Raw genomic sequence first — 26333 nt, 5'->3', positions numbered from 1 at the left:
CGTAATACATTGCGCAGCCTTATTCCTCGGCTTTCTGTCTCTCAATCTCATGGCCACGCGGTGCCGACGGCGTTCGTGTCTCTTGCACGGTTGTTTCTTTGAAAAGGCGCTCAAGATGCGGGCGCCTGTTGCCGGTTATGGCCGTCAGGGCGTCACCTGTAGGTAGACTACGCCTGCTCGCGCTTTGACATTCTTTGTGGGCCTTTTTCCGGTTTATTCGTCAGTCTCCATCATGAAGTCAATGAATGCGAGTTTGCGGTCTAGGGCCGCTCCAGTTGCCTGCACACACCACAGGCCTCCTTCCTTTTTTCTCTTGCGCCTATCTTCTGCGCGTCTCCGTCATCTTCAGGCTTCTTCTTCGTTCTCGCCGGTATCCCTTGCGTCTCCGCGGAGGCTGTTAACGGCTCGTCCGCGTCGTTCTAGCGATTCTAAGAGAGTAGACGAAATAGAGCATGCTGGGGTCCCCGGGGACCGATGGAAGAGTCAGAGAGGCCGCTCGCGCACGAAGGGCGCTGAATCGAATCCCGGCTGTCTGTTCGCTTTGTGGACACGAGGTCTTTCTTGTGCTTCGTCTGTTCCCGCTGCCATACCTCGCCCCTGTTCTTTGATTGCGTCATCTGCTCCGCGCGCCTCGCGGCCTTCCTTGCAGAGCGGGAGGCGGCGGAACTCTGGGGCTCTGCGGCGACCCGATGTGCCTGAAGGAGACGCCAGAAACTGCCGCCCGTCAGTAGACAGGCACGCCGATCTTTTGTCAGTCTCCACTGTCGCATTGGCTTCCTTCAGCGCCGATCGCCGGAGATCCTTCTCCTGCGCGTGCCCTTCGTTGCCTCTGTCTCTCTTCGTTCCTCCTCGCCTCAGCTGGCCTTTCTTTTCTTCTGCTTTGCATTCTTCGCTATGTTCATCGTCTCGACGCCTCGCCTCTCTTCCCTGTGAGTCGCGCTGCTTTCCCAAAGACCAAGACTCCTCTGAAACTGAAGCGTCCTCGGCTACCTCTGCGTCGCCGTCGCCTTCCTCAGTTCCGCCGTCCCATTCTTCGTCTTCTCCTCTCTCCTGTTCAGCAAGCGTGGGTGAGTCTCTCCCGGGTTCGAATCCGCCGGAATCGGATCTTTCTGACAGTCCCATGCCGCGTCAAACCCGTTGTGATTCGCACGAGGCCTGCGCGCCATCCGATGTTCCTGACGATGAGGCCGCGCACGCGCCTTCTGTCTTTTCGCCTCTGCCAAGCCTCGCGCAGACGCAAGCTGATGCGGCTCACTCCCGCAGCGTCTTCCGATTCTCGCGGGCCTCCTCACCTCCGCTAGCGGTCACTGCTGCCTCGCAGTCTCCTCCGCAGCGTGCACACGCACCCTGCGCCTCACAGGGGTCTCCTCTCGCCTCGGATGCCGAAGGCCCTTTCGCGTCGGCGGGCCGCTCACACAGAGACGGGCACAGGCATGAGGTGAGGCGAGTCGGCGACTCTGCATTTGGAGCTCCAGCGCGCTCGCCATCGACTACCTCACGACCCTCGTCTCCGCCTGTCTCCTCCCGGCGGGCGCCGCCCCGCCCGGCTGCTGCGCCGCCAGACGCGTCGGCCGCCGGCTCCCCGGTGTCTCCGCTGTCTCCGCGTGGGCCTCCGGGGTTGCCGTGGGGCCTGTGCCCAGCCCACGCAGCTGCGCAGGGCTGGCGTCGGGCCCAGCCGCCCCCAGGGTGGCCCTCCGCCCCACAGTCTCCTCCGCTCAGCCCGCACGCGCCGCCGCAGTCTCCGGCTCGGGCTCCACGCACCCCAGGGGGCCTAACGCGCCCAGCCCCGCAGGCTCCGCAGTCTCTTCGGACGTGGCCAGGCCCTTTGGGCCCCTCCCAGCCGCCTCCGCGCCCCCCGCGCGCTCCCTGCCGGAGCCGGGCCCCACCGGCAGTCGCATCGCCTCGCGTGAGGACCTCCTTCTCACCGCATCCTGCGTTGCCCCCGATGTTTAGCCCTCTCTCTGCGCCGGCCTTTGCTCCATGTCCGGCGGCGGGCGTGGCCGGCTCCTCCGCCGGAGGCTACGCGCCGCCTCTGGGGCCTCCGAGCCCCGCCGAGGCCCGCGCCTGGCCCCGAGGCGACCCGCGTCTCCTCGCCCGCGCAGAGGGACGTCGACCCCCGGCGTCTGCTGCTGACTCTCACTTTTTCGCTTGGCCTGAGAGCACGCCTGCCGGCGTTCCTGCTTCCGCTTCAGCCTCACGCGGCGGAGACAGCGGCGTCGACCGCGTTGCGGAGAGGTTTCTGGAGCCGCGGCAGACGCGCGCGTCTCCCAGCGAGGCCGGCGAAAGAGAAACGGTGCAGACGGAGGAGATCGGCAGGGGCAAGAAGAAGCCCCTCGGGGGGCCGAAGAAGGGCGCCAAGAAAGCTGAGCGAGATGGCACTGGCGGCGGAGCGTCGAGTGAGAGAGAGACGCCGATCTTCGAGAAGCACTGGTCGCCAGAGGCCGCGGAAGAAGGCCTGAAGAGAGGCCTCCTCGTTAAGGGCCTTCTGCAGGTGGCTGCCTTTCAAACAGACAGATCGGTGAGACTACATACACACAGAAGGAACGGAAGAAAGGAAAATGACTTAGGGGCGAAAGAAAGACGGGAAGAAGTGGCATCGCACTTAGCAGCCTTGGTGGCTCGTGTCGCGTTTCGGATGAGGTTCGAAGCGCCGCGTATTTTGAGTATTGTTGGGTTCAGCGAACCCGTGTGGGGGTCGCTGCAGCGAACCTCACTGAAAGCAGAGCGTGTTTGGTCTCAGATCGCCCTCTCCGTTTCTCGACTATGCGATACACAGGGCCTCGTGATAGGCATCGTTTCCCGAGGTCGATTCTGGCGATATTACAACAGCGCGACCAGCGAGAGACACTCGTGGGGAATCCAGTCGTCTCGTTATCGTCTGTTTCGTGTCGGCAATTTTCTCTCTCGTCTGCGTTGTGTCTCCTTCCATCCAAGCCTCTGTCGCGTCTGTTTCTCTTACGCAGTCCTTGTCCGAGCAGGTGCCGCATGTCGTTGAGCCTCCTTTACCCGGTTTCATTGACAGATCTCAGTGCTTGTGGGCGTCTGCGCGCTGTGCCGATACTGTGGCTTCTCTCTGTGTGCGTGGCTTCTCAGGTTCTTCTAGTTGACCCCGCCTCCTGCCCTCCTGATCTCCTCGCGGTCGTTCCGTACAAGCGCGTCCGCGCCACCGCCACCTCCGCTGTCCTCGTGTCTTCCGCCTCCTCCTCTTCCTCTTCTTCTTCTGGCACGCCTCAGTCTGCGTTGGGGGGTGCTGCGCCCGCTTCGCCGCACCGGCCTCAGGGGCATCTTCTGCAGTTCGACTTGGGCGGCTTTGTCGCGCGAAATCGAGCCCTCCACGGCGACATCGTCGCCGTCACCTTTCTTCCGCGCTTCTACACTGAGCGCGTTTTGACTACCCGAAAAATGCTTTTTCCTCCGTCGGGCTCGCCTTCGTCCGCTGCCGCTCCTCCTTCTCTCTCTCCGTCGTCTGCTTCTTCGTCTGCCTCTCCTTCTTCATCTGCGGCTACGTCTGAGGCAGAGAGGTGCGCGCGCGGCGCGGCGGAAGGCACGGCAGAAGGCGCGCCGGAGGGCGCGCAGGGATCGCGCAAGACAGGGGCTTCCACACAATCTGAAAGGCCGGGGACAGAGGCCTGCGAGGCTCTCAAGCCTCCGGCTGCGGAGCTCCTCCCTACGGGGCGCGTCGTTCGCATTCTGTCGCAGGGCAAAGAGACGACCGAGGTCGTCTGCGTGATTCCGCCGCAGCAAGCGAAGATTGACGCGTTCCTGAAACGGCTTCGCGAGGTCAATGCGCCACGAAAAGCCGACGCGCACGCAGAGCCGGCTAGCCAGGCGACCGCGGGGACACACAACAGCGAAGGCGCCGCGCGGAGCCGCGCGCAGGCGCGGCCGGAGGAAGGCAAAACGGGCGCGGATGCAGAAATTGGCGCGCGCGCCGCACAGGCCCCCAAAGAGGCAGCAGGGGAAGGAGGGCAAACAGGCGCGGCGCACAAGAAAGGACACAGAGAGAAAGAAGACGCACATGAGCCCGAAGACGTCGGCACCAAGGGGCGGAAGACCAAGTCCGCTAGCGCGAAGAAGAGAGACGCAAATCCACTCGCGCCGAATGAAGCCGAAGAGAGCCAATTTCTGAAAGCGCAGCCCCGGTAAGTTTCCACTCGGCGTATTCAGGCGCTGCCCAGAGTTCACGCATTCCCCACTCTCTTCAGATGCAACAATAAAGGCGTATCTCTCGCATCCCTGTTTTGGTTCGAGTCTCGTTTGTCGCATAGGCGCCTTGCACACACCGGAGGCGCCTTGATAGTCTTTATGTCGGCTTGTGGAGTTTCCACTCCGGGCCTCGTCCCTGGTTTTTGCTCGTTTTATTCTTTCCTCGCGCTTTCAACAGTCTCATCGTGTTGTCGTCCCACAGTAGGCGTTCACGCGAATGCGCCGGGCAGACAGACGATATGAGTGCGTCGCCTAAGCAGGCGGAGACACCCCACTCGCAAAGCGCCGTAGAAAGCATCTTGCAGGTGCAGTGTAATTATGTGCCCCTTGTGTCCTTCAAGCTTGCGTTAGGCGTTGAGTCGCTTCAGTGCGCGTCAGTTATGGACGAGAAAGGAAACACCATGCAGCAGTTCAGCAGGACCTGAGCTCCGTTTCCGCGCGCAGAGATGCATTGAGGGGGATAGACCGCTGGGGGGGAAGAGAGCGGAATGGCGACGGTGAGAAGTGTGTCTCCGTAATGCGTGGAAGTGCCCACGTTCCTCTGTACTTTGTTTGTTGCGCGTGCGTTTCGTCCTTCAGCGACTCCCGTCTTCCGCCCTTTCTGGTTCCTATTGCTCTTTTATTCGAGCCACCGCCCACGCCTTTCGCAGACAGCCCTGCCGCAGAGCGGTTGTCGGCCTCGTCGCCCTCCGCGCCTTCTCACCCTTCTCACCCTTCTCACCCTTCTCACTCCTCTTTGTCTCCGGCGTCTCCGTCGGAGGCGTGTGGTTCCGCGCTTGAGGAGGCGCTCGCGACGTCCCTGCGTCCTTCGCCGCTGCTAGAGGCCATTCAGCGCGCGTGGGGACTTCCCGACGAGTCGGCGGATGCGGTGTCTGGCGCGTCGCCAGCGACGGCCGCGCTGGTCGTGCTGCGCCGCGGGCCGTGGACGGCCTCCTGCGGCTCGCCGTTCGCGCGTGTCGACCCGGTCGGGCTGCCGACGTCGCGCGCGGCTCTTGCAGCTGCCGCACCAGCGCCGGCGCCGCCTTCTTCTGCCGCCTCTGCGGCCGCTCCTGTCTCTGCAGCCTCTCCTGTCTCTGCAGCCGCTTCGGCGCTCGCTCCGCGCTCGTCTGAGGCGCGCTGCTTGGGGAGCCGCGGGGCGGACGACGTTCTCGCCGAGGCGCTGGCGGCGCTGCACATGGAGGGCTTGCCGCACGCCTGGGGCTTCCCTGCGGAGATCGAGGAGACTCTGAACCGCGAGCTCCGCCGCACCTGTCCGGTCTCAGGGCGGCCCGCGTGGCTGGCGGAGGCGGAGGCGGACCCGCTTCGAATCGACTGCCGGCCCCCGCGGGCGCAGCCGCTGGCGGAGGACGGGGGTCATTCGCTGGAAGCAGTCAGGCTCTCGCGACGCCTCACGCTCTGCAAGGCAGATGACGCCTCCGTCGATTCGTCGCTGGCGCGCGTCGCCTTTCCGGGGTCGCCGGCGGCTGCGCCGTATCAAACTGCCGCGCTGCGCGCGTTCACCATCGACCCGCCGACCGCGAAGGACTTGGATGACGCGGTCAGCCTCGTCCGCATTGCTCCTGGAGGGGCGACCGGCGGGGAGGCGGCCACGCCGGAGGAAGCCGCGCCGCTCTTTGAACTCGGCGTGCATGTCGCAGACGTCTCGCACTTCGTTCCAGAGGGCTCGCTCCTCGACGCGGAGGCCGCCCTCAGGGCCACAACCGTCTACCTCGATGCAAAGTAAGCCATACGTTTGAGCGATGCGCATCGCTTTTTTGCGATTTGTTGTCTGCGTCTGGCGGCGTCTGCCGTTGTGCGCAGACCTTCGCGACGTTCGCTCTGTGCGGTGTCCGCGCGCAAGTGTCTGCGATCTCCGATGGGGTTGTGCGCAACGTGGGACTGACTCTCAGTCGTTCTCGTCGCCGTCTGCAGGCCTGCGTGAGAAGGCCCGCGCCTCGGCCGCCCTTGCGTTTCGGTTCTGGCTTCTGCAATTTGAAGAAATTCAACACACCTTACTCGCCAGAAAAGTCTTATTCCACCTCAAATAGCTTCTCTCGTGCGTGACGTTCCCTTCTCTTCAGGGTGTTCCCGATGCTTCCTGCGGCGCTGAGCGAGGGTGTCTGCAGTCTCCACTCGGGCGTCGACCGCCTCGCCTTCTCCGTCTTCATGACGCTTAACGAACGCGGCGAGCTACTCGCACCTGAGGTGCGGTCGCCGCGGCTCGCGAAGACACTCATTCGAACTGCGTAAGCCAACATACCGAACCCGCCAGAGGGACACGACGCTGCTAGCAGGCCGCTGAGTAGATGTACTATATGGATTTCTGTCCTCGCACATCGCAACAGCGAGAGAAAACTTATTTTCAGACGCTCGTCTGATCAGTGGGTCAGGCTAATCTAGCGTCCTTCTTGGCAAAACGTTACGTAGGCATGTAGAGCGTCCATTCCTTCAGTTACGGTCATGTAGCTGTCAACGTGCTTGTGACGCCGCGGGAGAGAGCGGAAGGCAGACGCACTGCGGCGAGCTGGCCGCCTCGGCGGAATACCCACAAGAGTCAGTGAGCTCTGCGAGCGTCGTGTTCTGCCTCCTTCTCTTGACCTTAGTACCTAGATACATAGCTATATGCATATACATATTTATATGTACCACTATATACATGTGTACCTTGATATATATATATATATATATATATATGTTGTGACCTGTGTGCGGATCGCAGCGCGCGCCTCGACTACAGCCAGGTAGATGGATTCCTTCTCGCCGTCCCGGGCGCGCTGCGGCCGGTGCTCGCAGCGTCTCCGTTCGCGTCCTCTCGCGCCTCAGCGGCATGCGGCGGCCTCCTGTGGGACTTTCTGGTGCGCGACCATCCGCGCGCCTTCCAGGGCGAAGCCGCGCCGCTCGCGGTCGAGGCTAGTGGCGGTCACGCGGATGAAAACAGGCTTTTCTGGACTGGCGGAGGGCCTCTGGCGGCGCCAGCCGCCGGCGTGGCGGGCGACGGAAAGGCGAAACTCGCCGATGCGGCGACGCGAGGAGAGCGCATGCGCATGTGGGTTGAGAGCAAGGAACGCGTCCATGAGCTCGTCGGCGAGATCGGTGCACGCTACGGAATTCCGCGTACGCGCCAGACAGATAGCTGCGTCCTTTCCTCGCAGAATGCCGACTGTGCTGCGCCACACGCAGGCGCCCGGACGCCTGCCGCGCATTCGTGAAGCTCGGTTCCGTCTCGAGTCCCTTCCACATCCACCGCAAAGACAGGGGTTGCTCTGTTCACGTTGGGGTTTAGAGTGAATTGTGTCGGGCCGCCTTCGCTGCGTTTCGTGTTGCGTTTCCGCGTCTCGGCAGCCGACTCGCGGGTGTGCGGCGTGCGCTTCCTCGCGGCGTGTGTGCGTCTCGCGCGTCTCACTTCGGTCGCCTGTCGCGGCGCTGTGCCTTTATCCCTTCAGCGGCCGTCTCGGTCGACCTGGTGACGGCGTACTTCCTCACGTCGCGCCGCCAGCGGCTGCGGCAGCGGCAGGGCGCCATCCACCTCTCGAGCGCGGGCCGGCTGTCGCTCTGCTTCGCCCCGGATCGCGAGACGCTGAAGCCGCGCGCGCTCGCTGTGAAGGAAGTCAATCCGCTCTCGCACCTCCTCGTCGAGGAGAGCATGATTGTAGCGAACCACTGCGTGGCGAACGAGATTCTGGGCGCCGAACGCGAGGCTGCACCGGCCTGCGGGGGCCTGGAGCCCCGCGCCGGCTGCGTGAAAAACAGCTGCGAGCCCAACCACTCCCACTCCACACACACCGTCGGCGCCGAGTCCAACGGGCGCGAAGCAGACAGCGAACGCGGAGGAGGGCGGAAGGCGGAGAAGGAGGCGGAGGGCGAGGGCGACGAGGTGGGCGCATGCGAGACGCCCTGGGAGAGAGGCGAGTGCGCCGAGGCCGAATCCGAGCGCGAGACAGAGCCGAGGCCTCTCGCCTTTGGCGGCTTGCTTCGTGCCCACGCGAGCAGCAACGAAGCAGCTGTCAAGTATCTGAAAGAGAAACTCGACCCGCAGACGTGGGCAGGCTTCCAGATGCATTTGCGTGAGATCGGGAAAGCTGCGAATGCCGCGGAGAAGAGCGCCTTCACGGCCGAAGCGGCGCTGAAAGGCGAAGACTTTGAGGACGATGTGCGCGGCGTCAAACTGAGCCACCTCCTCGATTTTTTGAAAACGCGCCTCAATCCGCCGGTCTACAACGTGAGTCGCGCGTCTCTTGGCTGCTCTCCATGCTCTCTTCAGAATTCCTCCCAAGCTGCTTCTGTGCTTCTGTGTGCGACTCTGTTTTAGCTACTGTCACTCGCGGTCGCCTAAGGCTGTCTCGTAGGCGCTGCCAACTGCTTATATCGCCGCAGCTCTCGGGTTTTCTTTTGACGGCTTGGGTTGCGTGCGGTGATTGCCTCGGCTTCGTCTGGCGCGTAGCTGCTGCCTCTCGAAATCAATACGGTGTACCAGACTCGTGTAAAATACAGCGTCACGCTGACACCAGTTACCACTCTTCCAGGTCTAACGCGTGTATCCTATTTTAGACCAAAAACTTGGTACTTTTCGATGCTGCGTGGATCGGTGAGGAGGTCGTTCTTGAACGAATGTGTATATATTTTCTCAAACTCGAAATCCGCGCATTCGCGCTCTCACAAGCGTCGTGTTGCCTTAGGTCCCGCCTCTCTCTACAGCTCACGCTCAGTCTGGTGTTCCAGTGCGCGTAAAGCCGCGTTGAATCTGCTCCTCTCCACGTGAAGAAAATCTGGTCTCTTCGCCTTGGCCTCGCGGGACTGCGCAGTGTGTTTCCCTGTCCATTCGAGACGCGTTGCCTTTTTCTTTCTGTGTTCCATCTGTGAGCAGGCCCTCTGTTTTTCGGTTCTCCAAGAGTTCTTTCTGCAAGCTCAGTACATCTCCCCAGCGACGCTCGGCGCCGGCAAGCAGACGGCATCCGGAGCAGTCCGCGAAAACCCGAGAAGGCGCGAGGAGGAACGACGGCGAGACGCAGAGGACGCGACAGACGGAAGCAGAGGGCGCGCAGTTGCCGGGTTTTCGCGCGCCTCGCTTCGCAGTCGAGCCGCGTCTGAGCCGCGTTCGTACGCGTAAGGAAAAGACACTTCAGACACATACGCATGCAAGAATACGTGCATGAATGTAGGCGTGTCTATCTGTAGATATACTTATATATACATATAGGTATACATATATATATATATATATATATATATATATATATGAGCATGTATGTGGTATGTATGTACGTGTACATATATAGACGTATATATATACATATCCATGCTCCTCTAGATGCATGCATGTGTCTGTGAAATACGGATGTAGCCAGTAGGGATGCGTGCTCTTCGCATTTTGCGAGTTCTTTCCTCTTCAGACACTGGGCGCTTTGCCTGTCGAGCTACATGCACTTCACGTCTCCCATTCGGCGGTACGCCGATCTGCACATTCATCGCTTGCTCTCCAAGCGCCTAAGGGGCGAAGCGATGACTCTACCGGTCGACGTCCTCGAGGTGAGAACGCGCTCCCCTCCGAGCCTATCCACGTTCATATACATGCATATAAATTGACGACTCTATGTGTATGCGTGCATGAGCTTATGTATATATGTATAGATATGCATTTGGACATCCTAGGGCGTGGATGTCCCCAAGCCCCTAACGCTAAGCCCTGAACCCTCGCGATGTGTCGTTGTTTCCGCGCAGGCGGCATGCCGACAGTGCAACGACAACAGCAGGAAGGCAGACGATGCACAGACTGCGTTTCGGTCCTGGTACTTCAACGCCTTCCTCCGCGACCATCACCCTGAAGGCATTTGCTACTCCGAGGCGTCCATTCTGAAGATCGTCGTCCCCTCTCCCTCAGCGTTTTCGCCATCAGCACCTTCTTCCTTCGCGTCTTCTTCCTCTTCACTTCCTACTTTTTCGCCTTCTTCTTCGCAGTCTTCCCCGTCCGTGGATGAAGCCGCAGACGAGTCTGGCGCTGAGAGCGCCGGGAGCCGCGGGAGAGCAGACGGCGGCGGAGAGGGCGAGCAGGAAGGCCTCAGCCTCGACTCCGAGGCCCTGGGGGGAGGCAAAAAGGAGACAGTGACGAAGGAGGGAGAGGAGGTCGGGCGCGGCAGAGGCGCGACCCAGGCCAGCAAAAAAGAACGCGAAACGGGGAAGTCGCTGCGCACAGAGACAGAGAAGGAGGGAAACGAGAAGGCGAAGGCGGCATTGGTGATTTACATTCCTCTGCTGCAGGCGACGCGGAGCATGAGTCTCGCCACGCTGGGACTGGAGCTCGTCGACGACGGGCTCCGAGAAGAAGCTGAGAAGGAAGCTTCGGGGAGGGAGAGGAAGAACGACGGCGCGGAGAGCGTGAGCGCGATCCGCGTCCGACGGATTCCCTCGTCACTCCCTGCGCAGCGCCTGACGCCCGCGCTCCCTTCGCCTCCCGCTTCTTCTTCGTCTTTGCCTGTCGAATCTGCGCGTCTCTTGTGTGGCGGCGCGCCTCCGGAGGCGTGGGAAGACGAAGTCAAGACGCTTCGCGTGCTCTCGCCGCTCCACGTCAAGCTCGTTCCGGGCGAGGCGCAGTGGACTGTTCGCCTGCCTTTCTGGATGCCCGCCGCGGAGGCCTCTCGCGCGAACTCGGCGTCAAAAACCGCGTGAATCAAGAGAGCTCCGCCGAGCGAGACAGAGAGCGAGATAAACAGGCAGACAAAGAGATAGAAGCAGAGAGGGGGGGGCTAAAGGAAACAAGAAGCTGGCTTTGAGGGTTCTTTGAGGTCGCGACGGCGGTGCGTGGCTCCAGCACATGCAAAGTCTCGTGGTGTTGCCGTTCACGAAGTCCGTTAGCGAAAAACACTTCAGAGTGTAGAGTCAAGAAAAAGATACAGCTCGAGCGGCGCGCAGATTCGAGGCCAGTGGGTAAGGTTTTTTTCAAGCGTGAGTGGCTGTCCGCCAGGAGCAAAATTTTTGAACGCTGAGGGTGTGTGCGCCATCTGACCCCGAAGCCTCCTTTCGAAGCCTTTCACTCCAGCTAGCGGTGAAAGACGAAGCGGCAGTCGCCGCGAGTGCGATCTACGCGTGCCTCGCCGAAAGGTCTTCCATCTCTCTTCTTTTTCGTTATTCGCCTCCTCCATGTAGGGACGCGCAGCGTGCTGGGCGCTATATGTGTCCATGTCTACTACATCTACTTAACGGCACTCTTAATATATGTATACAGAAGGACCTAGATCTAGATACATGTATATCTTTATCTATAGATATATATAGATATAGGTATATCTGAATATCGCAGGCAGGGTGCTTGATTTCTCGCGCTTGTGCGTTGGGGAGCACGGGGTGTGTGTGTGGCGCGACAAATCGGAACGCAGAAGGATATGCCTGAAGTGACAATGTTCGAGAAGTTTGGCATGCAGCTGTCAATCCCACGAAAAAGCAAAAATCCCGCGCCCTTCTCTGCACGCATAACAGGACTGAAAAGACTTTATGCATGCGCTCTCCAGGCGCGCACACACACATTTTTAAATATCCGTTCAAATAGCCGGCCCCTGCTCGATGTAATTACACACAGGGACATGCGTATGAGTCGAGAGGAAGCGGCGCATTCTCTCTCGAAAGCCTTGCGCGAAGTGAAGCGCTCTCTGCATACTCTTCAGGCAAGCTCCACAGCCCGGCCTTTCGGATGCGCGAAAAGGCTTGCCTTGCTCTTCGGGGAAGGCGACCATCTCGCCAGCCTGCCTCGACTGAAACCCAAAAGTCAACACATTCGGGCCCCGTGAATACACACAGCGCATGCACTCGAATGTGGGCGCGCGTCGACTCCGGAGGGTGGGGGGGTGGCGGGGGGGAGGCCTGTTTAGGGCTGTTTGTCGCGGCTACCTTCTGCGTCCTCCTCCTCGCCGGCCGCGGAAGCCTCCGCCAGGCTTGAACGCGAAGGCACTCGGGACGCCTGGCGCCTGGCCGCCGGCGCAGAAGATGTTCGCGCTGCCGAAGCCCGCCGCCTCCAGCCCGTTCTCAGCGGAGACAGGCGCGGCGACGGGGGCTGGGGGTGCGAACGGTGCCGGCGCAGGAGACAGAGCCAACGCGGGCGGGGAGGCCGCACTCGGCGCGGCGAGAAGAGGAGGCGAGAAGGGCGCGCCGGGGGAGGCCGCGACGGGGGCCTGCAGCGGCTGAGCGCCGCCAAAGAGAGGCGGCGCTGCATGCTGCGACGCCGCGGGGGGAAAGGCAGGCAGCGAGCCAGCAGGAGGCGGAGGCGAAGCCTCGCACCCAGCCTCGGCTGGATTATTCGGCAACGTGCGCCGAATGCGCAGGCGCGGGAGACGCCCCGCGATCTGCTGAGAGGCCTCGGAGGACGCTCCTGCGACGCCGGGTGCGGGCACCGCGGGAGATGCAGGTGGAGCGGCTCCGAAGCAAAGAGCCGGGGAGGCAGCAGCTTTGGAGGAAGCCGTGGGACGCGAGGAAGGAAGAGGCAAATTCGCGGCGCCGAACGCGAAAGGCGCAGAGGGCGCGAGAGGGGCGGGCTGGACCACGCGGCCACAGGTAGGGGCTATGGCTTCTTCGGCTTTCTGTTTTCGCAGCCGCTCTTTCTGCGCCTCGGCCTTCTTCCGCTGTTCTTGTTCGCGCCTTCGCCTCTCTTCTTCTTGTCTGTGAAGTTCCTCCTGCTTCCTCCGCGCTTCCTCCTCGATCCGCCGCCTCTCCTCTTCTTCTCGCAGCCGCTGCTCTTCTTGTCGCCTCCGCTCCTCTTCCTCGCGTCGCTTTCTTTCTTCTTCCTCGCGCGCCTTCTGTCGCATCTGCTTCGTTTCCTCTTCAGTGAGAGCGGGGCCGAAGAAGCAGAGAGCGGCGGTCAGCAGCTCGTCGTCTTCCTCTCCTGCTTGGGAGCGCCTCAACTCCAGTCTTCTTCTCTCTTCTTCGGTCTTCTTCCCTCCCTCTCTTTCTCCTCCATTGACTTCTCGTCGCACATTCGTTTCGCATTCCGCAGGGTCTGTCTGCTCGCCTGTCTCCTCTGTGTCGAGCTCTCCGTTCTGCGGCCTATCTCGCACGCCGTTTTCGTTTTCTCCTGCGCCAGTCTTCAGCCGCTTGCAGCTTGCCTTTCGCTCGTCTTCTCGAAGACCGACAGACGTCCCGCTGTCTTCAGTTCGCTGTCTGTTCAAGAGCGAAGCGCGGAAGGAAGACATGGCGCCCGCGTGCGCGTTGAAGAAGCGCAGCGCTGCCGCGCCGCTGGATCGCCGGCGCCTGCTGCGACACAGAGGAGGCGGCAAGGTAGCCAGGGGCTGACTCCCGACCGCCGAGGGAGGCGAAGCCGCAGAGAAGGGCAACGGAGCGATGGACGGCGGCGCAGCTGCGCCAGAAAGAGGAGACGAAGGCGTCGCGGAAGGTTCAGAGGTGAAAGAAGGAGGAGAGGAAGCAGAGTCGAGAGATGAAGGGGGAGGAGAGGAGGACAGCGGAGAAGACGAGGGCATCCCGTTTGCAGCGGGAACAGGAAGGCACACGTCCGCTGCGCAATCTTCGAGTCCCTCTCCTGGGTCGCCAGTCAGAACGCAGACAGGAGAGTCGGTCTCGACCCCGGAAGGAGGAGAATGTCGACTCGCCTCTCCTTCCGCTGACTTGTTTTTCTCCTCGTTCTGCTTTTCTTCGCCGGGGGTCTCCCCTGTGACTTGGCTCTCATCTCCTTCCGCTCGTTCGCGCGGGGACTCCGCTGCGCCTTCTGCGCATTGCTGTGAAGCGCCTTCTTCCGCCTTCCCACCTTTCTCTCTCTCTTCTCCGCGGTCTTCCCCACTCCCCTCCGCCTCTTGCGTAGCTCGTTCGCCGCCTTCCGCCTGCTGCGCAGCCGCCCGGCGATCTTCTTGCAGCGCCGCTCCCTCCGCTGCCACCCCCTCCGTAGCCACGAGCGTCGCGCTCGGCTGCGCTAGTCTGCCTTTCGAGAGACGACGAACTGCGGAGGACGCGAGATAGAAGAGGTCGCCGATGGACATCCTCCGCTTTTTTCGGCCATTGCCGTCCTCCCGGTCTCCCGGCCCCTTCTCAGGCCCGTCCTGTGCGGCGGTCGCCTCGCCCCTCGCCGCGCCTTCGGCCTCTACAGCACTCTCTCTAACATCCGCAGCGGGAAGGAACGCCGGGCGCGGAAGCGCGGCGCCGCCCCTCTCTCGTGCTTCTGCTTCGCTGTCTTCGCCTCTCGCTGCCTGGCCGCCCTGCGCAGACAGCGGCGCAGGTCTCGCGGCGCGCTGGAAAAACGCGGCGAAAGAGAAGCGGAAGGAGGGCGAAGGAGCGCCGTGAGAGAAGTCGTCGCGCCGCACAGAGCGAGCGACGAAGGAGGAGGAGGCGCCCTTGGAGAGAGGCTCGCCGACCTGCAGCGAGTCACCTCGCTTGCTGCCGATCTGCGGGGAGGGGGAGAACGACAGGACCGGTGAAGGACAGAGCGCGCACGTGCTCAGCCTCGACTCGCTACGTCTCGAATCCCTCACCACGGAGGAACGGGTCGCCTCGCCTTCGCAGGGAGCGAGGAAGGCGGAGTGGAGCGATACGCTGGCCTGCGGAGGAAGGCAGAGCGACGCGCACGGGCCTCCAGGCCCCTCAGCCCAGCCCCCGTCCGCGGGCAGGCGCGAGAGACCGCCGCGGGCAGCCACAGGCTCCACGGCTGCGAGGCGGCGCGGGAGGGACGGCGGAGGAGACGCGCAGGAGGGCGGAAGGTGAGTGGCCTCTGCAGAAGACGCGGCGGAAAGAGCCGCAGCCGACTTGCGTCCGCGCGCCGGCAGCAGGAGACAGGGCTGCGAGGAGCGAGACGAGCATGACCAGGAGGACGGAGAGGGAGGCAGCGCCGCGCCGCAGCTCGCTGACCGCCTTCTGTGGGCGCTCCTGAGAGAACAAGAGCAGGACGAAGGCGAGGGGGGCAGGTGCCCCCCCCCCCCGGCTGCCCCGTCGGCTCCCTCCTCCGCAGGCCGATCGCCCAGGGCCTCCCGGGCGGTCGCTGCGGACAGCACAGCACCCTGAAGAAGCGAGAGCGGCATCTCTCCGCTCCGCGGCTCCTCCTCATCCGTCGCCTCTGCTCGGTCTGGGACTCCGCTCTGCAGGTCCTGCGAGCCGAAGTCCCACGCGTTCAGCCTCGCTGCGCCGGGCGTCGAGCTGGGGTCAGCCTGCGATCTCCGTGGTAGCGAGTGCGCGGGGAGGAGATACGGTGAGGCGTAGAAGGGCGTGCGCTTTCGAGAAGAAAAAATGCTGCGAGCGAGCGCAGCGCGCGACCGCGAGCGGAGGCACAGGCCGCCTTCGTCTTCCTGCGAGAACGACGCGAGGGGCTCATCGTCGTCCCCCTTCGCCGACGGCGTGGCGATGGAGGCGAGCGGCTGCGAGAAGGCGCAGTGGAGCGGGAAAGGCAGCGAGGCGGGGAGCGACGCAGGCGGAATAGATGAGGCCGCCGTCCTCACCAGCTGCCGGTCTGGTGTGCAGAGAGCCGCGCGATCCTCGCTGCACTGAGAAGCCGCGGAGGGCGAGCGAAGCACGGGCAAGGGGAACGACGCAGAAGGAGCGGCGAACGACGCAACCGACGCGGACGACGACACAGAGAGGCGCCGCAGCGGCGCGGGCTGCCTCGGGAGGGACGGAGAGAGCACCCGCGACGGCTCTGCGCGGGTGCCCTCTCGCTTGCACTTCTTCGCCGTAGATTCTGCGGAAGGCGTATCGGTCTTGTTCGGCAGCTGGCTCAGTAGCCACGACTTCTTTCTGCGGCCTCGCGTCAGCGAAGAAGGCTGCGGCGACACCAAGTTCGCACCCGCCAAAGAGTTCTCGTCGGCGCCTTGAAGCTCCCCAGAGGGCCTCGCCGCGTGCCGCCAGTCGTCCGCGTCGGCGGGTAGCGCGCCGAGCTTCGCAGCACAGCGAGACACGGAGGCGCCGACCGACGAGCGGAGGGGAGAGAGAAATGGTTCGCAGGATTGGCTGTCCTGCGCAAGCGAGGGCGGGCTCCCAGCCGCGGCAGGCGACGCGAGGAGACTCATGGTGAGGTGCCTTGTAGACGCGGAGACGAGGAGTTGGGAAGGGAGACCCATGGCGCGCTGCTAGAGGCCTTTCGCCTCACGCTGCGAGGTGATCCCGCGGCCGACACGATAGGCATGCGTCAGCGCACACGAATACAGATACACAGCAAAGAGGGATGTGTATGCATGCGCCAGGAGGTGGAGGGTCGCGTCCGCCGAGCAGGCAGCTGTCCAGGAAGCGCACCACCTCCTGATACGTGGAAATCCAACGACGTGTATACCAAACACTAGTCGCAGGATGAAAACACAGTTCAGTCCAGTCAACACAGTTGCGTGTTCAAGGTCTCGAGACGCTCATAAGGTTCAGTGCCGCTGTGGCGGCACCTCAGGCGTCTGTGGAGCTGAGGCCGCCTCAAGAAAAGTCGAAAGAGAGACAAAAGTGTTGCCGCAGAGGAGCCGATGACGCCCTCGAGCGTCCTCTCCGCGCCGGCCTGGAGGAAGCGCCGAGATGTGCCTCGTCCAACGCACGGAAGAAAGCAGGATACAGCTTGAGTATTTCGGAGTTATGAGGATAAATGCAGTTGGACTCACGTAGTTTCTCCGCTTGTCTGGTACCTGTGGAGGACTGCGAGACATGGGCGCGGGTGCTGTGCATCAACGAGGGCAGGAAGCGTCCGCGCGGTTTCCTCTCAGAGGACAGAGGAAAATGCACCGGAAAATAAGCGGAGAAACACAGGAATGCGTGCGACATGCGTTGACTCATGAGCAGAAAGCTGCGCGCGCCGCGGCGATTGAAGAGACGACGCGAGTGAAGACAGGCAAGCGAGCACAGGAGGGCGGGGCGGGCGGCAGAAAAGCGAAAAAGCGGGCGTTTTCAGCAAAGTGAACGGCCAGGAACTCTGAAAGACTCGAAAAGGGAAGAGCAGCTGCGAGAAGCACGAAAAGCGGCAGCGAAAGGAGAGAAGCGAGAAGACAAGCGGCGCAGCGGACAGGGGGTCAGTGGACGGCAGGACGCTGAAGAAGTGGAGGGCGGGCGCGTGGTTCGCGGCCGCGGACGACGAGGCACAGATTTCCGTGAAAAGCAGACCCACATGCGCTAGAAAAGAACGGGAAAACGGGAGAGAGACAGGAAAGGCAAGCTAAAGCCTTGAAACCTCCAGATAGGGCAAAAACTCCTTGGGGGGGTACAGCGCTCTGACAGCGAGGCGCGGCCTGCAGACGAAAAAGCGAGCGACGCCTCACCGGCGACTCATTCCTCATTGGCGGGGGGCGTTCCATTCTAGGAGGATGACGCATTCATTCTTTCGGCAGTAAGAAGATCTGTCGTGTCGTTTTGGCGCTCAATGCTCTGGGTTATATATACGTGCGTGTTCCCGTATTAAGGGGAAAGGCTGACGCACACAAGGCCCGAAGCAGTTGAGCAAAGTCTGTCTACGTGAGCTCAGGGCGGGGTTGGGATCGCCCTGATCCTCGGTTCAGCTGCTGCTGCTGCCGCTGTGTTTTTGAGGCTTGCGAAGGCGACGCCTTGCATCTAGCGTAGAGGAATCTGCGAGGCCTTCCATCTCCAGTCAGGTCGCCTCATAGCTTTGCGAAGGCCTGCCGAAGTCAAGAGGAATATCCAGCTGGGAAGGCGTGTGCGGCGCCGCACTGTGGATCTCAAGCGGTGGGCGGCGGCGCGCCTCTGTGCTCGTTGTCGACGGCCTCCGCTCGACATCAGCGTCTCTTCAACGCGTGAAAACTTCAAGCCGAGCTCAATCCCAATGCAGAACTCAGCCAGGGTTCAGGCCTGAACTCAGGGCATCATTTGCCGGCCTTCAGCGCTCTCGCAGGAAGGTGAGAGTGTACTGGGGATCGCCCTGCGTCCACAGGAATTCGGCAAGCGCAAAAAGACGCTCTGCTCTTGTCCTATGGCAACCTATCAGCGTGCTTCACCACTGCAAAATTAGGATAAAGGTACAGTGAGACCTTCTTCTCTGTGGCCTGCCGCAATTCAGCCCCTGTGCACATGTGACTGCAGAATCGACGGAGGAACGATCTTGTGTGCGATTTAAGCAACTTGACAGCAATCCTGTTTCTGAAGACGTTGGTGACCGGGACGTAGGTAGTCGCGCGCCTGAGTCCCCAGGTCAAGAATGTTGCTCAGGGCGCCTCTAGAGTACGTCGTAATCACCTGACGCGGCACATGATCCGGGGATCTGAGTAGCGCATGACAGGAGGCAGATTCGCTGCAAGGCATGCTTCCTTTCTGCTTCACCACTTTCAAGCAGTGAACCCCCCCTCCCCCCCCCCCTGTCCGCCGAAAGCAATGTTAGTTCGGTCTCACCCTGTCGGGCACGTTCCGCAGAGCCGCTCCACGCCCGAAGCACAACGAGGCTCTTACTTCTAAAACCTACACCTGGGTACTCTTCTGCAGCGGAAAAAATCCAGCCCTTTTACTGAGTGGGGCGTATATGTTTAGTATTGGCTCCACATTGCATGTGTTCCGGGCGTTCCCTTCATCTAACGTTGCAAGATGCACAACTTAGGTCCGCATTGAGGCCTCCGCCGTTGTGGATATTTCATATTTCAGACACTGTCTCGTTACGCGTGCAGAGATGAATGCGGCTGCCATCGCATGACATGCGAGATGAGCTGAATTTCTGCCCTAGATTGTGTGGGTGTGTGTATTTGATGTGCATCTGCTAAAACGTTTAGACAAGCCGAGGCCAAACAAGGAAGCAGATCGGGGTGAAAAATCGCCTTTCGGATTCCGTGCCAGAATCGCCCACACGGCGGCACAGCCAAGCAGGGGGACAGATCCGTGAGAGGCAACTGCAGATGAGGCTGTCTGCTTGTGCATGCATCCGAATATATAAATCTGCCGCACGTCGCGTCGAGAGAAAATATGACGACCCCCGCTGTTGCGGTTTTCGTAGACTGATGAAACCTGTGTCTACGCATGTCGTATGTCCATGTGCAACGGCGGAAGGTGTCTGTACGTGCAGTTATTCGCACGTCTAAACGGCCTTGACATTTTGAAAAGACGCAGCAGCAGAAACGGAACGGCGCCACTGAGAGGGAGACGTTGGGGACGTCTACAAAGACCTTTTCCTGATTATTATGGCCATCGTAGAACCGGCAGAAAATGCGACACTTCAACTAGCAAAATTAGCTCGTGCATCTAAGTTTTGAGCCATTTTTGTCAACACTCCGTGAATCCATCCAAAGGGATGCAGGGCAGAAATATAACCCGTAGCGAATATCATGCCTTCACCTCACCGAAGCCTGCCCGGCAAGCATAACTAGCCCCTGTCTGAGGTACTCCACCGAATGAGCTGGATACGAATGCAAGCTATACTCGTGGACGGCTGAAGGCCCAGATGCTAACGAGGAACGTTCTACCCGGAAGACGTGGATGCGTAGAAACTGCACTGGCATGAATGCGCTTCTCTTCGAACGTGTGCGCAGGTCAAGGGCGCGAGTTCACGGCTGCAAACAGACGGGGCATTCAGCGTTGTATTGAATCTTTCGCCGTCGTTTCTTCAGGGCACTCCGCATTCAACCCTCGAGTTTGTCTGCGTGTGTGACTCCTCTGTATTTGCGAATGCGCTGAGGGCGCGTACCCATCACTGCGGACTTGTTTTCGCGGCAGAGCTCGATGAACATGCCGGCGGCGAATGACACCGGCGTGTAAGACGCTTGTGCGGATGCACACGATACACACAGCACTGTACCGGGCGTTGTGCGCGTGTCTCAGCACGCAGTAGCCGCGCCATCATGCCACAGCCTTTTTGCGCCCTGTTTGCACAGCTCGCAGGCCATGAAAGGCCGGTGCTCTCTCGAAGATAACAACAATCCGCATTTGTCGTTTTTGAATCGGTCTGCGGACTCGTCCGCCCAGTTGTAAGGCATGTTCATCCTTTTCTTCGCATGCAACACTCCCGGCACAAGGCTGCAGGCTCGTGCATGCGCTCAAACGAGGAAACGAGAAAGGCATCCCTGGTTGTCGCTCGAGTTTTTTCGGATTTTCTGCAAAATCCGGAGTGCATTGGCTCCGTCGAGGCTGGATGGCGAGAGGGTTTGAAAGCCTGGTGTGCTCTGACAGGTCAAATTCCTCGCCGCGTTCGCCGCCGTCGCCCAAGGCGCCAGCCCGATATTGTTTTTCGCGGATCTTGAGCTCCTCAACCTCCGTTTTTTCCCTTCTTTCTTCGTAAGGACGTCCGTGAAGCCCACTCCAGTGTCGAGAGGCGAGGAAGGAGCGGAGTGGAGCGAAGGAATTCCGCAGAGAGCAAATAGAGCGGCTGAGGACCAGGGAGCGACAAAAGTCGCAGGCAGGGGGACAGCGGGATAGAAGTTGCGCGCAGCCTCGCACGGCGAGGGGCCATATGGCCTCCGTTCCGTCTCTGATTCTTGCCGTCGAGGCCTCTGCTTCGCGTCAGCGCCCCAGCATGACTGCCGTCCCCTCTCCCACGCCCCTTGCGGGCGACCGCGAGTCGTCGTCCTCTGCTGCGGCGCGCGGAGATGAAATCTCGCGCCGATGTCGCCTCTGTGCAGAGGGCGACGCCGCGCTCGAGCCCTGCTGGCTCTCCACGCAAGACAAGCTCCTCTCCCTTCTGCCTGACCTCTTCTACGGCCCCCCGCTCTGCCTCGCAGAAGCCGGCGAGTCAGAGGCCGCGGAGGACGAGCGTTTGAACGCCTGCGAGAAAGCGGCAGAAGAAAGGGGGAAGGGCGCTCGCGGCGAGGATGCAACTTCGACAGGCGCGTGCAGGAGCAGCAGTCCCGACATGAAGTTGCTGGGACTGATTCGCCGCTTGTTGAGCGTGGCTCCCGAGGCCTTTCGAGTCTCAGAGAGCTTGGTGGAGGGCGAGGAGAACGGTGCCGCTTCGTGCCCGTCTTCCTCTTTGTGTGGTACTTTCTGCGCTGCAAGGGAAGAGACGTCGGATGCGGGCGCCGCCGCACCCAAGGACGAGCCAGAAGAGGAGCGGAGGGAATCCAGCGTTCGTCTTGAGACCCTCGTCGTGCTCGTGCGTTTCCTCTCCTCCAGTGGCGCCGCGGCCCTTGCGACTCGACCCCAGTGGCGTCTGCTGGTCGGTCTCCATTTCTTGTCGCCCGCGGCTGAGCGGAAAAAACCGAGAGTCGCGTTTGCGTCGTCTTCCTGGCCTCCGCCTCCACCTGCGGCGCCTGCGGTCGGGTCTGCCTCTGTGTCCTCCGCGCCGTTCTCTTCGCTGACTGAAGCCGACCGGCTGAAGGCACACCTTCTCCTCTCTCTCTGCGCCTACGCGCTCCTTCAGCCTCGCCTGCGAGCCTTCCTGTCCCCCTCTTTTTCTTCCGGCGGCCTGTGGTCTGGAGACCGGGACGACGGCTTCGACATCCGGCTTGTCTGCGCCCTCGCACCCTCCTTCGTGACGCCTGCAAGCGAAGAAAAAGCCGAGCCGCCCGCGCGCAAAGGCGAGCAGTCAGGCGCCGCCTTGACAAAGGCGGAGCAGGCCGCGGTAGGGCAGCGTACAGGGATGAAACGGCCAGCAAGCGAGGCGATCGCCGCCGGAAACTCGTGGCAAGTCGAGGCTTTGACGTCCATGCAGAGAATCGTCGTCGTAGGTGAGAGGCGTTTTTCCTTCTTTTTCTAGAGGCGCGCCCCCGTTCTGGCGTGGCTCCGGTGACTGGTCCTGACTCCCATGGACTCGTGGATACCTTCCGTCTTTTGTTTGCTGGACTCACGGCGCGGGGTAGCAGTGCGACCGGCCGCGAGTTATCACCGGGGTTTCCGCGCATGTGCGTCTGTTTAGGATTTAGGGCTCAGTCAAAGAGAAACACAGACTGTTTGAACGACGACTAGACACCCTCTGAGGGCGACTGGCCCCGTCGAGAGTCGATCCCCGGCGCGGGGCTTCCTAAACTCGTTGTAGTCGCCGGTCTCTTCTCCTGGGTCTCGAGGTCGACGGAGACTGCTTCCAAGGGGGAGTTTGGGCGCGTGTTGGGCTGACACGTGTCCTGAATGCGTGGCCGTCTCAATGTTCCTTCCTGTTCTCTCCACTTGTGTTTGCAGGGCGGTACAAGAAACAAAGCCGCGAGCTCAGCCAGTCGCTGTGGCTCGTTGACAGCAGACGGAAGGTAAGCCCCTGGTCGTCGCACAGGCGAGGTGTGAGAGGCACGCGGAGGTTTCCGAGTGGACTCCACAGCCCGTTCGCACATGCAGTTGAGGGTTTTGAAGGGTTCTTTCGCGAGTGATGTCCCAGCTAGTTGTGGAGTAGTAGGCGCTTGCCATAGCTTACTCGCTCACTGAAGAGATCGACGCGGAAAAAAAAACTAGAGAGGCGGACGAAGACGCTGGGAGGAGGGCGAGCAGCGGGAAGAAAGGAGTCTCGCAGAAAGGCGATAGCCAAGCACATGCGAAATTCCACACAGAAGCTGCAAACTGTCTGATCTTATCTCTCGTCCGTCATGTGCGGTGTGCCTTAAGCTCGAAATGTCCGTGGAGGAGGCGATTGGCATTCCGCTGCAGAGTCTCTTCGATGCCTCGGGATACCGATTCCTCTCTGCAGGCCGGTACGCGCACGCAGGATCGTCGTCACTTGAGTCCCATCAGCTGCTTTCTGTCGTCACATATAAATATATAAAAGCTCGTATCTTTCTTGTGGCACGTATGTAGCCTTCTGTCGAGGGGGGTATTTCGTAGACGCGCAGTTCCACAAAGGCACGCACGCAGGCGTCAGCATGCAGAGAAGAAGGCGCGACCTCTGGAGACAAGACGCTGGGCTGGACTCTAGCTGGCGCAAGCGGACGCGCGGATTTTTTCTGTTCGAGTTCTCTTAGCGTGCGTCTCCCATTCTGCTTCTTCTCTCAGCGTCCTGCAAACTCCGTGTGCGTGTTCGAGCTTCCTTTTCGGTGCTGCTTCGTCTTCGCCTTCCTGTCGCTGCACGCGCCACCTGCGGAATGACAACCGGCCGGGTCTTTGCTGTCTGCTGCGTGTTTTCTCTCTTCAGCGAGGACGCAGACGTGCGGATGCTCGGTCGCGGGCGGCCGTTTGCCCTGGAGCTGCTCGATTGCCGGCGGCCGCCGCATTTCTTTTGCCGATTTCTCGCCGCACATCGACAGGCTGGTCTCGGGGCTTCGCAGTGCCTCTGCCCGCACGTACTGCATCCCCCCACGGCGCACAGCGGAGCTGCGCCGCCAGGTGAGGAAATGGGAGACCGGCAAGAGGCGAAGGAGGCGAGTCTACTTCTGCCGATCTGCCCGCTGCGCAGGCCCCTTCCCCCTGACAGAGGTCTGAAGTCCCGCGGCTCAAAAGGAAACGGAGAGTGCGCGGCGGCGGGCGACGACGAGGCGCCTGCGAGGCAGGCAGTCGGAGACGGAGAGGAAGGAGAAGAAGTGCTTCTCGCGGCGGCGTCCTCTCGCTCTCTCGAAGCTCTGCTGCGCGAAGCCGGCGGCGCAACAGGAAGAGCATGGCCTCAGCGGCAGCAGACAGCCGCACAGGGCTCTTCCTCCCACCCGGCTTCTTCTTCTCCGTCTGCCCCCTCTGTCGCTCTCGGCGCGCCCTCCCGTTCTGCGCGCGACTCGGGGGAGGTTGCCGAGCCCGCAGTTGAGGTATACGGCCTCCGCGTCGTCACGCGTGAGCCTGCCAGCTGTTTCGTAAACTTCCAGAGGGGCGACGAGCTCGCAGAAACGGCGAGCGGCGCTGGTTGTGCGAGCCTGCCAGATAGGTGCGACGTAGCGCGCGCCTCTTCGGTTCTGACGAAGCAGCTTGACTCTGCCTCTTCCTCCTCTTCCTCCTCTGCCTCCTCTTCCTCCTCTGCCTCCTCTTCCTCCTCTGCCTCCTCTTCCTCCTCTGCCTCCTCTCTCTCTTCTGCCTCTTCTTCTGCCTCCGCCTCTTCTTCCTCCTTCGCCTCCTCTTTTTCCTGCGCCTCTTCTGCGTCTTCTTCCCTCTCCAGCTCCGTTCCCTCGTCATCGTTTTTTTCCTCGTGCTGTTCTTCTGCGTTGGCAGTCCCGCCTCCTGAAGACCGTTTGTTTTCTTCGACTGCGGAAAGAAGCCAAGAGGTGCTGGGGGCAGTGAATGTCGAGAAAGCTATCCGCCTCGCGCTGCAGCACGGCGCCGAGGAGAAGGTGAAGAGTTACGAGTGCCTCGTTTTCGCGGATCGCCCCGTGAGTGTGGAGGCGCTTGAAGACGTCCGCAAGAAAGTTCAGCAGCTTCGCAAGCCGAGGACTGCGCCGAATGAGCCGGCGAACGGCCTCGAAGCGGAGAAGGAAGGTACCGGCCTTCTCTACGACGAGGGGGGCATGACAATCTATCAGCGGACGCCACTGAGAGTCCTCCACAGGCGCTCACTCGCCGTCAGGTAAGCGCGCAGCCACAGGAGTGCGTAAAGCTGCATGTCTACATGCATGTCTAAATTCATAGATGGGTCTGCCTACGGGCGCAGCACATACACTCACGGATATATCTGGAACCGTCTGCGTCAGAAGGAAGCGCCTGCGTGCATGAAGCGGCGTACGGACATTCATGTATACGTTTAAAAATATGTATATATAAATATATATATATATATGTACATGTGGGCACATGTTGGCGGGCGTCGATACCTGCTCGAGACATGGCGCGTATGAGGCCCGAAGAATTCCCGTTTTCTGCGGATGTGTGGCTTCTCAGGGAACGGCGAATATACGGCATCGACTTTGTCCGGATACACCCGCAGGTTTTCATATGTCGGCTCGACACGCAAGCAGGTGAGACCGCTGTTGAAACTGGGTCAGGTCCAGAAGACGAGTCTCGGTGGGCGTCAGCTTCTTGTCCAAAAAAAGCTGCGGCGCATTCCACGGCTCGCTTCTTCCTCCTCCTGGCGCTAGCACTCGACGCCGGAAGTGCTTGAAACCTCAGATCTTGTCCGAGGGCGGCGGTATCATTTGGCCTCTGCAGGCTGGATGAGGCGCCTCGTGGTCGCGCCGTCGGAGTGTGTTTCTCCGCAGCGTGCCCGCTGTGTCAACACGTTCGTTGAGCTCGTGAATTTCGGCATCTTCTTTTCGCCCTCGAATTCGCTTCATTTTGTTTCAGATGCGCATAGATGTCGCCTTGTCAGTTATTGTAAAGAGACAGGATTCGAACCTGTGTATCTCGGAACCAAAATCCGTTGCCTTACCACTTGGCTACTTTCTAAGAAGCCACCGTCTTTTACGCGCGGCCCGTCTCCCTCCATCCCTTCCTGCAGGCTGCTGTGTGCGTTTGCTGCGCGGCATATTTATTTTTTTCCCGCTGTTTTTCTTTTTTTTGTAGGCACGTATGTGAAGGAGTTCGTGCACGGAGACTTGGGGCGGACGTCTCCGTCGCTCAGCTCTCTGCTCAACTGCCCCTGTCACCTGCTTCTCCTCGACGTCGCCGACCTCGTTTTCGGCGCCGCCACCAAGCAAGAAGAAGGCTAACAGCATTTCGCGGGCAGTCGATGCGCCGCTCCCGCGCTAAGGCGCATCGCGCTATAAAGATTTATGCATAGAACATCGGTCTGACGCGACAGCCTCGACAGCCTCGGCTCTGCTTGTGCGGGCTAGAAGCCACTTCGGGACGCATGCATATCTCTCGTATAATTATATATATATATATATATATATATATATATATATATATATATATGTATACGTGCATATGTGTGTCAGGCGCATGTATTCAAACGCCGTCGTAGATCCAAGGAGACAGGTGCATGCTTGAACTACTTAATTGGATCCGATGGTGGGCGTGCTCGAAACAGTCGAAGGAACTGTTTTTGCGTTCTGCGCCTGCCTCGCTGGCGTGGGGTCGGTGCGCGAGCGTCAACCGTTAATCGTGGAACAAAGTGCGTTTTGGCAACAGAGCCAACGTCCTCGGGAGACTCAGCGAGGAAATGAACGCACGAGCCTTCAGAAGAAAGGAAATCTGTCAGCTCGAGAGAACGGCGGATTCACTGACAGACAGACAGCCATACATGTATATATTTTTGATTTAATCTGCCCATCGCGATGCGGCGGAGGGCGAAGAAGGCTCGAAAAAGAAAGCATTTGGCGCCGTTCTGCAGTTCAAGGTTAACGCGACCAGGCTGAGGCTGAGAGAGGACACGGGACGCTACATTCGTGACAACTCGCAGATTGGCGAGTTTGGGGTAGGCAGAAGCAAAAACGACAAACGCGTAAGAGCTCTGAGTAAAGACGCTTTCGAGTCACACGTTTGCTCCACGGACATACCAG

The 26333-nt window shown here is 60.7% G+C and overlaps 3 protein-coding genes and 1 non-coding gene across 4 annotated transcripts; 2 read left to right on the top strand and 2 right to left on the bottom strand.

Moving 5' to 3' along the window:
* Positions 1 to 1120: 1120 nt before the first annotated feature.
* Positions 1121 to 10848, top strand: BESB_066460 (uncharacterized protein; the record flags this gene model as incomplete). The annotated part of the gene is made up of 9 exons (XM_029365039.1): positions 1121 to 2518; positions 3094 to 4142; positions 4786 to 5925; positions 6267 to 6431; positions 6905 to 7299; positions 7629 to 8404; positions 9050 to 9288; positions 9576 to 9711; positions 9904 to 10848. The coding sequence occupies 9 exons, from the start codon at positions 1121 to 1123 to the stop codon at positions 10846 to 10848; spliced, it is 6243 nt and encodes a 2080-aa protein (XP_029218622.1).
* A 1211-nt stretch (positions 10849 to 12059) lies between these two features.
* Positions 12060 to 16220, bottom strand: BESB_066450 (uncharacterized protein; the record flags this gene model as incomplete). The annotated part of the gene is made up of 1 exon (XM_029365038.1): positions 12060 to 16220. One exon carries the CDS (start codon positions 16218 to 16220, stop codon positions 12060 to 12062), a length of 4161 nt encoding a protein of 1386 aa, XP_029218621.1.
* A 4292-nt stretch (positions 16221 to 20512) lies between these two features.
* On the top strand, positions 20513 to 25538 carry BESB_066440 (uncharacterized protein; the record flags this gene model as incomplete). The annotated part of the gene is made up of 6 exons (XM_029365037.1): positions 20513 to 21725; positions 22174 to 22238; positions 22588 to 22673; positions 23111 to 24460; positions 24772 to 24848; positions 25393 to 25538. 6 exons carry the CDS (start codon positions 20513 to 20515, stop codon positions 25536 to 25538), a joined length of 2937 nt encoding a protein of 978 aa, XP_029218620.1.
* BESB_069780 lies at positions 25204 to 25275 on the bottom strand. Its single transcript has one exon. It is a non-coding gene; the product is annotated as a tRNA-Gln (tRNA).
* Positions 25539 to 26333: the final 795 nt, after the last annotated feature.

Source organism: Besnoitia besnoiti, chromosome VI, assembly GCF_002563875.1.
Source record: "Besnoitia besnoiti strain Bb-Ger1 chromosome VI, whole genome shotgun sequence".
Taxonomy (NCBI): Eukaryota; Apicomplexa; class Conoidasida; order Eucoccidiorida; family Sarcocystidae; genus Besnoitia; species Besnoitia besnoiti.
Note: the sequence above shows the minus strand (reverse complement) of the source record. Positions and strands in the feature narration are given on the sequence as shown.